Genomic DNA, 15,361 nt, shown 5'->3' with positions numbered 1-15,361 from the left:
GTGTATAGTCTTGTACAACTTCATTTGTACTGATCCAAGTACTTGTTCAAACCACTTAGTTTCTGAACAAAACTACAATTTTCTGTCTGACCAGGAGAGGACAGATAAGCACATGCTACTAAGATTTCCAGTAGCATGTGCACATTCTGAACAGTGTTTCAACTTTTAGCAAGTGTTGGCTAAATGTTTTATGCTTGATAATCTTCGAAATATATCTTATGTTTCTGTAAAAGTCATTCTGAAGTGGTTATCATAAACAGTACTTGGGTTTCAGAAATAATTTCATTAAAATAACTTGCTAATTATTTAAACCTCTAAAATAAAGATGATTACATAAAAAAAGTTCTTGGTTATCAAATTATAAACAAATATTTTAATACAAGGAAGTGTAAACTACCACTTCTAAAACTCCTGAAGCAAGAAAATGCAGACATAAATGAACTTATGGGTAAAATATTCTCTATGTACTTCACTAGAAGCATTCTGAAATAAACATTTCAATATCAGACTTGGGGGGGGGGATCCATTTTCAGATTACCCTTAACAGTTTCATAGGAGTTTCATAATAACAGAAATAAACAATGAGATCACAGCATAAATAAACTGATAAAAAGATATAAATAAATTTAGGTAAACCACTTTACTAGCAGATTGCTAGCATTTATTATTACAAAAGTGGCATGCAAATCATCACCTTCATTTCAAATGAGCATTCAGGAATGTTCATGATGCAGAGTAGTTGAGGAATGTTGCAGTGTTGGATAGGAGGAACAAGGCTGATATGATAGAGATGTTGAAGTTAGTGAAGGAATTTTGCCAGTTTAATATGGAAGAAATTATGAGAAGAGAAAATTGTGGAATTATGGAGAGAGAGGAAAAGAATGAGAAGCTATCAATACAGTTATGTGTTAAAGAAGGTTATAAAGAATAGATATTTTACATGGAGAGTAGTGGGTGAGAGTAACCTATTGCCAGAATGAGCTTATTCAATCTGGTTACTATAATAATAATTTTCCTTTGTCAACAGTTTGCCAAACAGATACTCATGCAATCCATTCCTTGAATCTTCATGTGTCAAACTTTTCAGTTTTATATATCAAATTGTAATTTTATTTTCACTTTACAATTTTGCAGTTCATTATACATGCAGATTTATTTTTTAATAACACCTCATGAACTGGGATTGAAAACTTACATTGGGTGAGACTTCTATTAGAAATTAATCTAAGCATTATATGTTAGCAACATAGGAATGGGTTGTAACACTGAACTTGACCTCCCCATGATCTTCTGGCACCATGGGGGGGGGGGGGTCAAAGATTAGAAAAGAACCGTACATGTTTGAATAAAAAGAACTCGAAGTATGGATGTTTTTTTACCACTGAAGAATAAAAATTAGCTTACAGTTCTAGGTTCACCATACATTTCTTTAAATTATTTCTGGTATGCATGTGCTAAATTGACATTTACAATTAATTGTAATTTTTAAAATTATTTTTCATATAATTTGTTTAATATCATCAATTAATTACTGCTACTATTTGTAGTCTTATCTGTGAAATGTTGAACATTTAATGCAGTATATGTTTGCATATCCAGTTTATAATCAAAATTTAATTATTTTCTTCTTAGATGGCGATGTTAATAAAGACTGAATATATATTTGTTGAACAACATTAAATAAATGAAGCATCAGCAAACAGGCTTAAAAATCCAGAAAGAGAAAAACAAGTGAAATAAATGACACTTATGGAGTTATTCATAAAGTCTTTAAAAGAAAGAAATGAATTAAAATATTACTAATATGTAAAACGATTATTTCTATAATGTTGATGTTTGTTCCAGATGGATATCATTACATGCTGCAATCACATGATCAGTTTTTTTGTCACTAACACAAAAAAATCTCGATTCAGAATTTTTCCATTCATCTTAATTTGGGGGGGGGGGGGAAATAACTGCTGCACAAAATTATAAACTTAGCAGAACACAGAAAAATATCACACATGATGATGGAAAACTCATTTAATGATGATTCAGCTACACAGAATAATATCGAGACCAAAATAATTCCTGCAGCAATGGATTTTTCATGTGAAATAAGTAAAATGGCATTTCCCCAAACAGATATGGAAGAACATACACAAATTTCCACAAAAGTGCAACCTTTTGTTTGTGAAATATGTGGCAGGTTATTTTCACAGTCATCACATCTGAGAGAACACAAAAGAATTCATAATGAGAAACTAATATGTGAAGTCTGTGGCAAGTCATATACATGTACATCATCCCTTAGAAGACACACAAAATTTCACTACAAAATACCTTTCAAGTGTGAAATATGTGGCAGATGTTTTTCAACTTCGCAACTTCTTGAAACGCACACAAGAATTCACAGAGAAGAAAAACCTTTCAACTGTCAAATCTGTGGCCATTCATTTGCATGTTCATCATCTCTCAAATCACATCAAAGAACTCACACTAAAGAGAAACCTTGCAAATGTGAAATCTGTGGCAATTCATTTTCATATGCATCATCTCTCAAAATACACAAAAGAATTCATACGAATGAGAAACCTTTCAAATGTGATGTGTGTGGTAAAGCATTTTCTCAATCATTTGATGTAACCTTACACAAAAGAATTCATTCGAATGAAAAACCCTTCAAGTGTGAAATATGTGGCAAATCATTTACACGCTCATCACATATCAAAGAACACATAAGGGTTCACACCAAAGAAAAGCCATTTACATGTGGAATCTGTGGTAGGTCATTTTCATCTTGCTCATACTTCAACAGACATGTAAGAATGCATACAAATGAGAGACCGTATACCTGTGATGTCTGTAATAAATCATTTTTTCAATCATCTGATCTTAAATTACACAATAGAGTTCACTCTAAAGAGAAACCATTCACTTGTGATACCTGTAACAAATCATTTCCATATTCATCATCGCTCAAAATGCACAAGAGAATTCACACAAATGAAAGACCTTTTATCTGTGAAATCTGTGGCAAATTATTTTCACGATTATCACGTGTCAAAGAACACAAAAGAGTTCACACTAAAGAGAAACCTTTTACTTGTGAAATATGTGAGAAATCATTTTCACAGTCATCGCATCTCAAATACCATGCAAGAATTCACACCAAAGATGATCCTTTTACTTGTGAAAAGTGTGGGAAATCATTTTCGAAGTCATCACATCTCGAAGATCATGTAAAGGTTCATGCTCAAGAAACACCTTTCGTGTCCGATTTTGTTAATAAATCATTTCCATATTCACCTTCACATGAAAACCTCATAAATATGTGTACAGATGATGTACATCTCTCTGATGAAATTCTTGGTAGCTGATTTGCTAGTCCTGTCAAATAAAATACTGCAATTGACATAAATTAGGAAAACTTTGGCTTTGATCACTTCATTTTATGCTAAACAAAATATTTCATAGCAGTGAAAAATATCTGAAATTTCATTTTCTTTAATTAAAGGACAAGCCTTATAAATTTGCAAAGTTCTTCTGAATAGACTTTTACAAACATGCAATTCCTTATGCACAATTTGAACCTGCACTGTTTGCCATAAACAAGCACTGACTGTTACCAGCTATGCTACTGAGATAGACAAATGGTATCTAGCGATAATAATTTTCACTTTACAGAAATATGTAACAAATATGAAACATGTTATTGTCCCAAAAATATGTATAAGTTTTTATAAATAAATTAAAAGCAGTTAAATAAAAAAACAATCATCTAAATGAAAAATATTTTAAATGTGAAATATTTCGTATCATTTGTATGAAATCATTTTATTGTTAACGTGAATTCAGAGCCCAGTTTAAAAAATCTCTGAAGAAGAAATTATAGACTATAATTTCTTCTTGTAACAAATATTTTCTTGTTTAAAGGTAGCAGTGAGTGTTATTGTCACATCATTAATAGTAAATGGGTGTTGTTTCTTGAAAAGTAGTAGCAGTGTTTGACTCCTGCATTTTTTTAAAGCTTTCAGGAATATTATTAGTTAATGTTTCATTAGTAGCTGGTCCAAAACTATTGGGTTCTTCTGTAGTACTATTTCAAATTTTCCCTTTTCTTGCAAAACAGAAAAATATTTGTTGGGAATTTTAAGCTATTTTTTCAATTTATTATTTGGTACTAGAAAAAGCATCCAGCTATAAAACTAAATTATATGGAACTAAATTTGCCAAGAAATTCTTGTTTAATATGTTATCAAGTGTAAGCAACAAGCAATATTAGCTTCTATACAAGTGTAGTCTCCTTGTATAGAAGACTTTGAAAACTTGAAAAAGGACTCTGAACCACAACGTCTTAATACTGTAGTCAACCTTTCTTCTGTTACTCTGAAGCCTGATGCACTCAACACACTGGCACTTGGCCATAATTTCGTTGTCGTCGTCTTCTTATTATTATTATTCATGACAGCTCCAAGAAGCCCAAAGATTCATTGCAGGAGGACACCTACTATACAACACTGTCTCCATTACTACACCGAACCTGTACTATCAATCACCTACATCAACGCCATCTACTGCCCACCACCACAGGTAGTATTTTTGTCTGTAAATTGCATGTATTCTAAAGGTCCGATTTGTTTGTATTGCGGGATGAAAAACTAGAGTTTCTGGGAGAAAAAACCCTGCTACTTCCGTATGAGATTGGCTAACTCACCTTCAATTGAAAAAGTCCATATAAAGATTCCTCCCATCATGACGAGAATTGAACTTTGGCCTTTTCTAATTGAAGGGTGCAACGTACTATCGTTCTTCCAATTGTGCTACAGAGGTGCTTATCTCCAAAGAAAATACCAGCTAAAGAAATAATGATTCAAATAGAACTTGGTATCCTCAACCTTCCAAACCATATTGCCAACAATATCAGATTGGATGTAGCCGGTGTTCTCACCAAAGCAAGACCACCAAAAACCAACATTCTAAGATGAATATAAAACTCTACAAGAAATGAAAAAAAAAAAAAAAAAAAACAGAATAGTAGTAATCACTAAAGCTGATAAGGGAAATGCCACCGTGGTTCTCAACCAAATGGACTACACAAATAAGCTTAATGCTTTATTGTTAGATCGGGCTACCTACCTCCCTATTGAGTATTATCCAACCAGTTCCCAAATTACAACATGCCAAAGGCTCCTTAAGAAGGTCACTTCTTGGCCTGTGGAAGTTACCAACAAACTAAAACCTTTTAACTCTAGACCCCCCCCTCCCCCCGAATTTATAGACTTCCAAAAATATATAAACAAAATGTGTCATTACGTCCCATAGTGGATGGCATTGATTCCCCCACATACAAATTAGCCAAAGTGCTCGCACTATACTGGCAACACACCATCACACATTAAAAACTCAGCCCATTTCAAAGCCAGTATAGAAAACCTCTCACTCCAACATACCAACATAATGGTCAGTTTTGACATCTCCTCCCTATTCACAAATGTCCCATTCAAGGAAACCTTTAGAGCTCATCTGAGCCAAATTTCTTCCTGATATCTCATTCCTATTTCAGTTCACAATGAACTCAGGCTATTTTGTTTGGTAAGGAAAATTCTACAAACAGATGGAGGGGGACAGCCATGGGGTCACCACCCTCCCCACCCCTGGCCAACTTTATGGAGACTTTTGAAGAGAAAACCTTAAATTCTGCCCCACAAAAGCCGACTGTTTGGCTTTGCTATGTCGATGATCTGTTCACTCTTTGGCCACACTGCTCAGATACACTCCACTCATTCTTAACACACACTTAAACAATCAACACCCCAGAATCCAGTTCATCTTTGAAAAAGAGGAGAACAACAGTCTCTTTTCTAGACACTAATCACTCGCCAGCCTGATGTATCCTTGGTTCTCTGTTTACAGAAAACCCATCCATAGAGGCAGATACGTTCACTAGCAAACCCTTCTCCCCCTCCCCCCCCCCCAACAATATGGGGTTATAAAAACACTATATCACAGGGCAAAATTATCTGTTCTGATGACAATGCCCTAACCACTGAACTAAACCACATCCTTAATACTTTCTTAACCCCCAAAAAATATTAAAACCAGATAGCCACAACCCTCCCTTCATAACAAAGATTACACTAAACCCATCACCATTCCCTATATTCTGGGCACCTAGGAAAAAATAACCAAAATCTTAAAAAAATATGACCTAACCTCTTGTTACAAACCATATAAAAAAATTGGCATCCCTTATTTGCTCCACCAAAGACCAACCACTTCCCCTAGACTACCTGGGGTATACCAGGTTCCTTGCAGCTGTAAACTGTCTTACTTTGGCCAAACAGGCAGGGCAGCAAATGTCAGGATTTTGGAACATAAAGACTACATCTGGTTTCATCAGTACAGCCACTCTGGGCTTGCAGACCATGCTCTGGATACCTGCCACAGAATACTTTGGAAGAAAGCCACATTAATACATTGCAGTAAGTTTAAATATGAAAGATTGTTCATGGAATCAGCCTCAGCTCTAAAAAAAACTTTCTAAACTCAACAAATTTGGGTGCATGAGACTGCCATAAATTTGGGAAGCTTGCATCATGAGAACATCAGCCCAACAACCCAATACATTCTGCTAAGGGGCACCATTAGGACTTTAGGAACAACAATAGTTTCTCTATTCTGCCTCATTTGCCTTTTGTAGTGCCTGCATGCTCGCGTCATAGTTATATGTTCCCATTGAAGATGGCAATGTGACATTGCCGAAATATAGGAAGTATTTATTAAAGTTTCATTTAATTAATATTCCAATATACGTTGTAAATTCCTTAAATAATTTAATAGCCATATATTACTGACGTTATGAGCCTTTCTACAAGAATAGACTTCTGCATTAGTTCAACCTTGGTATCTCCTCTTGGTCTGGTTCCCATTGATGGGGACCTCAATAAAAGTTGAAACTATTCTGGGTAGTCACCATCTCATAATGCATAATATTCTGAAGATATGTCGCATGCAAATCTTATTTTTTTACACACACAAGAATATAATTTCTTGGCAAGTTTAATTTAATTTATAATCAACTAGAAAAGTTTTCTAAAACTAAATTATGATTATCTATTGATACTGTGTTTGGAAGTTAGTTGCTTGATAAAAGTTTTCTGTTTTTAAATTTTAGTGATTGAGAAATATATTTTTAATTGCTGCAAATAATATTCATTTCCTTTTTATAACAAAATTACTCTGAATACTTAAATAACTTTCTTAAATTTTTGTTTCACTGCTGATTGTAAAATTTGAAACATCTTGGGAAATATTTTTGATTACAACAGCATATCTTAGTGGTTTCCAACAAAATTAAAACAATTCCCAGAAATAAAATGTAAACCATTGAAAGGAGAATTTAAAAATTTTGATATGGTAATTGAGTTAATGAATATAGTTTATTTTGTTGCCTGTATAGCAACATCTTCTGTGCAGCTAGGTTTATAGAACTAACTGAAAAACAGAAAATCATCACATTATTAAAATAGTTTGGATTAGAGATAGTTGTAGAAAGCATTTTTGCTTGGTTACAAAGTAAACTGTTTGCAGATGAAAAACCATTAATTATAGTTGTATAAAGATTTTTTCTTGGTTACGAAGTAATTTATACTAGACAAGGAATTATATTCTTGTTTTAATCCTTTATTGCAAGTGTGAGCAAACATAATTTACTTTGTGACCAAGCGATAATAAAATTTTCTACGACTATCTCTAATCCAAACTATTTTAATAATGTAATGATTTTCTGTTTTGCTACTTCTGTATGGAAAATATGACTTCTACATTGATTGTCCTCAGTATCTCCACTAGCTTAAACTGATGAGACCTCTCTAAAGGTTAAAACTGTTAGTACTGAGCATTAGAGCAATTTGATGTAAAGTCATATCTTTCCTTTACAATTAGTCTCATTCTGAAGATACTTTATGCAGAAATTTTTGCATGTCCATGCTTGGGTAAAGAAAAAAATATATATCAGGTTAGTGAACTGGATTTGGAATCGGCTATCTGATAGGTATCAGAGTATTGTGTTTTGGGAGCAATATCAGACCACACCTGGACTATTGTGCTCAAATTTGGTCCCTGGGATTTCAAGGTGATAAATTAACCATGGGAAGAGTGCAGAGGCAGATAACAAAGATGATATAACTATACAATGTTATGATGATAGGCCAAGGGAATGTGGGTTGCAGAGTTTGATAGATATGAGAGGGGATGTGATAGACTTTTAAACTGTTGAGAGGTAGTTACTGGGGAGTTCTGTCGTTGGGTGGAACAGGGGGAAGGAGCAAGGACAAGGACCATCCTTGGAAGTTACAAAAGGAAGTTGTGAGCAAGTGGGTAAGGAGTGGTTTCTTTGCATGGAGGGTGATTGAACTGTGGAATGCATTACCTGATAGAATGGTAAGAGATGGATTCACAGAGTGGTATGATAGACTTTGTTTTCTAGGGTGGGCCTCCCACTACAAGTCTTGACTCCATGGAGGCCTGAATCATCATCATAATAATAATTTAAGAATCATTAATGATTTGATTCTAATTACTGACTAGGGAGATTTTTTCTAGGTTTCTTTTCAGCTGATTCTAGAGTTACTTGATGTTTGGCACAAACATGATATTTTTTTACCTCTTGAAAGAAACAGTTTTAATTCTGCAACTCAGTAAAATGCAAAACATGTATGCTAATTACAAACATTTTCTTATCTAGCATACTGTGGGAATGCACTCATTTTTTATGGTGAAATTGGAGATATCTAAACAGTTTGGAAAGAGTACTTCCTGCTCAATTTTGGGAATGAAAATGTATCTGGTGATTTTTTATTATTATCATTTACTTTTCCTGAATAACAACTGAAGTCTTCTGTTGGCCTGAGAGTACATGAATGCAGATGAGTTATCTCATTTACATTTGTTCTTTCTGCTCCTTGTCAAAAAAGCAGTTTTTTTATCGCTACAAATGAAACAGATAGCTTCTAGCTTGCTGTGAACTTTGGTAGATAATTCGCTGCCATTTCAACACATTTTGATTATTAATATTATAATAGGCATAATAAGCAGACTATACACATCATATTCCATGAAAAAAAAGTATTTGGTAGTAAAAACACATTTTGTGAGTAAATCACTACAGCTTCAGAGTGGACAAACATATTTCTGGTTTGTCCACAGATATGTGCGACTGCTACATGAAGCATGAATAGACTGAAACAAACATTACGAAGGAAATTACAAGATGCTCTTTAGAAATGTGTGTTTATATTAATACATTATATATTTTTTCCTTAAATAACTGTGTGTATAATACACTAATTTGCTTTACATGATATATGAGGATCTATGTAGAAAGGTCTGCTGAATACTATCGACTGTTTCTACATTATCTGGCCACCAGTCCTTAGTTAAAATATAACTGGTATCTTTAAATCATATTCTTGAATTGAATTTACATTTGCGGATAAGCCTTATCTTCCGGATATTTATTGACACAGATTAGTTAGCAAATTTGCATATGAGTGTATAGTTACAAGGCCCATACAGGCAAGGTATGACACCATATTATTAAACTAGGATAATGCTATTAGTAACGTTTTTTTGTCTGTCAGTTTGTGTGTGTTCTCCTGGCCAGTTTGTCTAGTTGCAGGAAAAAAAAAAACTCTACTTTCCATGAGGAAAAACTCTACCAACTCCACATGAGACTTGCTGAATCACCTTCAGATGAAAAGTTTGGATAAAGGTTCAAGTCCTAGATGGAATTTGAACCCAGGTCTTTCCAACCAAGGGACATGAAAATGATTTAAGAATAGTAATCACAGAAGGAAAACAAAGCAAGATTAAACTCGCACACGAAGTATCTTCACACCTAGGCTACTTGTATATAGAAGCTGTTGACTTCAGATCAGCTGCATTAATATTGTCCCATAATGCAAAGCAAACTTTCTTTTGGATAAACATAATGCATTGCATTATGGGAGGACTGCCAGTATCCAGACAAGTTTTGCCTTTATTGAGTTGCATGAACTTGGGAGCCTTACCCAGAAGAGATACAAAAGTTGAATTAATGAAGAAATCACATATTTAAAGTAATAAAAATGTGTACCACTTCATTATTTTTATAAATATTCTGAATTAGAGACACTTGTAGAAATCTATTTCACTTGGCAGCAAATTAATTTGGCATTATGCCCTTCAGTTGGTAAAGACCTGAGCTTGATTCTCATCGTGATGAGAGGAATCTTTATATGGGCTTTTTCAGTTGAAGGTGAGTTAGATGATCTCATATGGAGGTAGCAAAGTTTTTTCTCCAGAAACTCTGGTTTTTCATAAAAATCAGCCTTAGTACACATTGAATTTACAAACAAAAAATACAATTGGTAGTGAATAATGACATGGTTTGTACTTGATGGATGGCATGTTGTATATGGAGGCTTAAAATTGTAGAATGCCTTCCCTTCCCACAATGAGTCCTTGTTCACCTTCTAGGCATCATGTAATAACAGTAATTAATTGTTAATTACTGCTATTATATGTTAATGTTAATTAATTGCTAATTAAAACAAACTAACTTCATTGACTCCAACTAGCATATTGAAACTTATTGAAGATCTCCTTCAAGTTATTTTATTTTGTATATTGTTTAGATGTGTAACAAGAGTGTGTTATCATTCATGTTATTTTAACAGTGGTCACTCATCACAAGATTTTAAAACAATATAAGTATTTGGTGATATTTTGCTGCATTTATATCATCTGCAGAGCATAAAATCACTTGTTAAAACATTATGGCATACAACTATATGGTTGTATGAAAAAGAAAGGTGGAACATGCAGTGAATGTTCCCACATTTCTTTTTCTTACATTACAGTTTTGAATGGTTTCACTCTATATTCTTCGAAGTGCATTATTTCTAACAAGAATGTTTGTGTTTACCTTGTGTAGCAAACTGTATAATTTCTTTCAATTCCAGTTTAGCTAAATCTTGGTTATAGTATAAAATTAATTTGATTTCAATTTGGTGTGATGAATGACATGAATTTGAAATTACAGAATCATTAAAAAAAATAAAATAAACTAACTCTATTATGGGAGACTGTTATATAATGCAATTTCAGCTACCTAAGAGTTGCAGAAGTACAAGAAAATATATTTCAAAATAAATTGAACTCAGTGGTTAATGTTATCTATCTCTAATTGTGCTGAGCATTGAAAAATTCATATAAAGGAAATTATAAGAGAACAAAAGTGTAATGTAAAATAAAAAAAAAATTGCAACCTGAAAAGTTCAGTTATCTTTAATATAATGAAGATGTGTATGTTTATGCTTGAATTAATTTTTTTATCATGCTTCTAACGCTGATTTGAAAATTCACGATTTTATTCCATTGAAAATCTGTATAAGGTAATTATAACAAGTTATAGAATTACCAGTTTTGGAAATTGCATGATAGTTGTAAGAGCTTTTATGCTTGGCTCCCTTGCAACAGCTCCAACAACAACAAAAAAAAATCCATAGCACTGTAGAACAGATACACCGACTCGTCGAATTTATCATTAAAGGCTTCAACTGGAACCTCCACACAGCTGTGGTCTTTATAGATGCTGCGAAGGCTTTTTGATAAGGTGTGGCATCAGTGTCTTCTCTACAAACTCATCATATTCAATATACCAACTAATCTAGTAAAAATAGTTGACATAGCTCAAAGATTTATGCAAATCAAAATAAAAAACTGTCAACCAGATGCAAGAGCCTGGCAGGTGTGCCGCAGGCCTCACTTCTGCTCCCCCCAGCTATTTTCTATCTACATAACCGATATCCCTCAAAACCCAAGTTCAACAATCACTGCATTGTTAGCAAGATCTCTCAGCCCCAAACTAGCTATCAGAAGACTCATACAGAAGTATTCATACATTTGAGAAATGGTTGATCGACTGGAGGATTCAAGCAAACCCACAGAAGAGTTCAGCCATACTGTTCACTAAAAAGAAGTTTCAGACCAAGGAAGACATACATCTGCTAGGAGTCAAGATTCCATGGAAAAGCAACCAAATATCTTGGGGTCATGCTTGGCAAAAAATTCCAGTTCACCAGGTATTTAAAACACATAAGCTCGAAGACATCCAAAGCAATCGCACAGCTCTACCCCATGATCAACAGAAGCAAACTGGATACTCGGAACAAACTATTCGTATGCAGGATGGTAATATGCCCAGTCATCACTTACACATTTCCTGCATAGAGCCATACCTCGAATGCAAATATTCAAAAGCTGCAGAGAATATAGAACAAATGCCTGAGAATGATTCTGGATGCCCCATGGTTTATCAGAAACTCCCGGATTCACAGAGAAGTCAACATTCCTTACTTCACATCCCTCCTCCATGATCTAGCAGAAAAATTCTTCACCAAGACAAACAATCATCCAAACCTGCTGATCAATCAACCTTCAGACTACAATGAAGCAGAATTCTGCAAATACAAAAGATCCAAGTCAATTTGCTCAGCTGAACACAGCTAATCTTGCTGCCCTTCCAGGGAGAGCTTAAAGCTCAATAACTCCATTCAAAGAACTTCCCTCTTAGACAAAGGGGAATATGAAAAGCATTTATGCTTCACCCCATCAAATCAGTATCGTTCTGCGTATTCATCGAAAAAATCCACCAGCATGTCTGCTGCACGCTCCGTCAGCCGAGAAAATATTTGTCATACTTTGCCTAGAGAAGTTTATTCCATAATCAGAAAACTCGATAACAAAAAGGCCCAGCTCCTGACGGGATTACTAATAAGACTACAAAGGCTCCCACGTCAAGCAGTTATGCATCTGGTAGCCATCATAAACAAAATACTCAGATTCAATTATTTTCCCACTCACTTGGAACAAGCAGATATAATCCTCATTCACAAGCCAGGAAAGGCACTGCAATTTCTGTAAAATTATAGATCCATTAGCCTCCTGTCATGCCTGGGGGAAAAATTGCGGGAAAAGTCATTCTCAGTCATCAGCAAGTTGAGGTGAACAAAAACAACCTGATTCTGAAAGAACAATTTGGGTTCCATATTGGGCATAACACTACTCAACAAGTTCACAGATTGATGGAGTGTATAACAACTGGTTTTAATTGGAGACAACATAGAGAAGCTATCATTTTAGACGTTGGCTTTGATAAGGTTTGGCATAAAGGCCTTATTTACAAATTACTTACATCCAACATTCCACTCTACCTTACTAAACTCATTGACTCCTTTCTAAAAGACTGGAAATTTCAAGTCAAGCTGCTTGGAATCAGATCCTCATCGAAAAGAATCGCTGCAGGTGTTCCCCAAGACTTGCTGCTTTTTAACATCTTCATTGCACACGTCTCAAGCACGGCATCAACCACAATAGCTAGCTATGTGGACAATATGGCAAATCTCTCAGACCACACTTAGCTATGCAGCAACAAACCTGAAAAATCGGTTTAGGAAATGGAGGACAGATGTTAATGCTGACAAAAGCACTGCCATCCTTTTTACAAGACAGAAAGCATCCCACTTGTGAAATCAAACTTTTCAACACAGCTATTCCATGGAAATCCAAAACCATGTATAGGTATACAACTAGATAACTGCCTCAGTTTTTTAACCTTCACATTGTATATGCATGCAATAAAGCCAATTCTGCAATTGGCCAGCTCTACTCTCTTCTCAACCGAAGAAGCTATGGATTTAAAAGTCAATTATCAGACCCACTTTAACATATGGATCACCTGCTTGGGGTCACACTTTCCCCCAGCAACATCAAAAAATTATAAGTTATACAAAATAAGTGTCTCCGTATGATTTTCGATGCTCTGGTTTATCAGGAATGCCCTTCTCCACAGAGACGCTAACATACCAGATATATCCACGTTTCTTCGTGGAATTGCCTTTACATACTTTACACAAGCAGCTACTCGCCCCAATCAACTCATTCAAGAGTCATCCAACTATGGTGGAAACAAGAGCCCGAAAGCAGCTCTGCTCATCGGTACAAGCACTCCCACACCACCCAAAATCAGGCGAGCCAGATGCTCGATAATCTTTTATTCACTTAGCCAACCCCCATTAGCGATGAAGGGATAGAAATCCACGGGATTATAATCCATCCAGCCTCAAAGGTTAACAGTTCACAGATAGCTGTGAAGCGCCTTCACAGCTGGGCTGTGTATATAGAGGTGAATGACTTCACATCAATTGCTTTAGTATTCCATAATGCAAAGCCCCCCCCCCCCCATTTCAGACGTATGTATAGTATGCATTATGGGAAGGGCCGCTACCCAGACCAGTTTTGACCATTATTGAGGTTCTTGTTCTTATATAAGTGGAAGAAATACCAGGGTTGAAGTAATGCAAAAGTCATATATTTCCGATATATAAATAGTAAAAAAGTGTATCATCAGTATGCTGGTGAGGTACGAAAAAGATCAGTTAAGATGGTGAGCAAAAATTATGAATGCTATGTTATGTGAGAAAAAATGAGATTTGTGAGCATATGGGATGAATCTGTGTGACATGGAACCACATTAGAGTGATAAACAGTATTTAATTGAATTTTGTGTAAGTCAGTTGGAAAAACTGTTGCTGGAAGGGTGAGTAATGATAAAAATGACGGAATCAGATGAAATTGATGTGAATAAACAAGAGAGTGGAGAGACGATATCTGAACAGAGAGGAGAGCACTGTGAGCGTTGGGAATACAAGAGGAAAAAAAAACTGTGGAGGGGCTCAGGGTGGCTAGTGAGACATGGCTTAAGGTGAGTGGATACCGGAAGCAGTAATAAATGCATATATGAGTGTAGTCAACATAGGAATGGCATGGCCTAAGATACAAGCAGAATAGTTGAAGCTAGAGAAAATAGAAAACTGGTAATGATAAAGAGGAGCAGCCAAGGATAAGGTGTACAGAAGTCAGCTGAAGGATGGTATAGGTAGGACTAATTATAGAGTCAAAATTGAATTACATTATATATTTACACCCTCTATCCAAATCCAAAAAGAAACCCGAACTTTTCTAAATAGAAGAAACTATTGGCGCTACCTGTTGTATCGGCAATCTTCATTAGTGTTGTATCAACTGTTTATGACATTTTGTTTCATTAGAAGCAGAGTTATAGTGACAGTGGGTTTCACAAACGGTCAGTCATCACGATATTCATGCTGTGGGCGACGAATTCTCGCTATCAATCGCTTTGAAATAAAACTCACCATTGACTGTTTGGCCAGGCAGAACGAATTCTTTGATAATGCCCTTGGAATCGTAGAAACAAATCAGCATTGTCTTTACTTTTGACTTCTCCAAGTGACTTTTTTTCCGATGCTCCTCT

General features: G+C 35.1%; 1 protein-coding gene across 2 annotated transcripts in view; it reads left to right on the top strand.

The window, feature by feature from the left end:
- Window positions 1-11,301, top strand: part of LOC150092709 (uncharacterized) — a 34,052-nt gene extending 22,751 nt beyond the window's left edge. For both annotated transcript variants that reach the window (XM_090414792.1, XM_090414791.1), the window contains exon 2: window positions 1,633-11,301. In XM_090414792.1, coding sequence (XP_090270918.1) covers window positions 2,007-3,362 — 1,356 coding nt within the window. In that variant the 5' untranslated portion in view covers window positions 1,633-2,006 and the 3' untranslated portion in view covers window positions 3,363-11,301. The remainder of the gene's footprint in view (window positions 1-1,632) is intronic.
- The last annotated feature ends 4,060 nt before the right edge of the window (window positions 11,302-15,361 follow it).

The sequence above is a fragment of the Typopeltis vanoorti genome, chromosome 25 (genome assembly GCF_054136105.1).
Source record: "Typopeltis vanoorti isolate ZY-2024b chromosome 25, IOZ_Tvanoo_1.0, whole genome shotgun sequence".
Classification (NCBI taxonomy): domain Eukaryota; kingdom Metazoa; phylum Arthropoda; class Arachnida; order Uropygi; family Thelyphonidae; genus Typopeltis; species Typopeltis vanoorti.
Note: the sequence above shows the minus strand (reverse complement) of the source record. Positions and strands in the feature narration are given on the sequence as shown.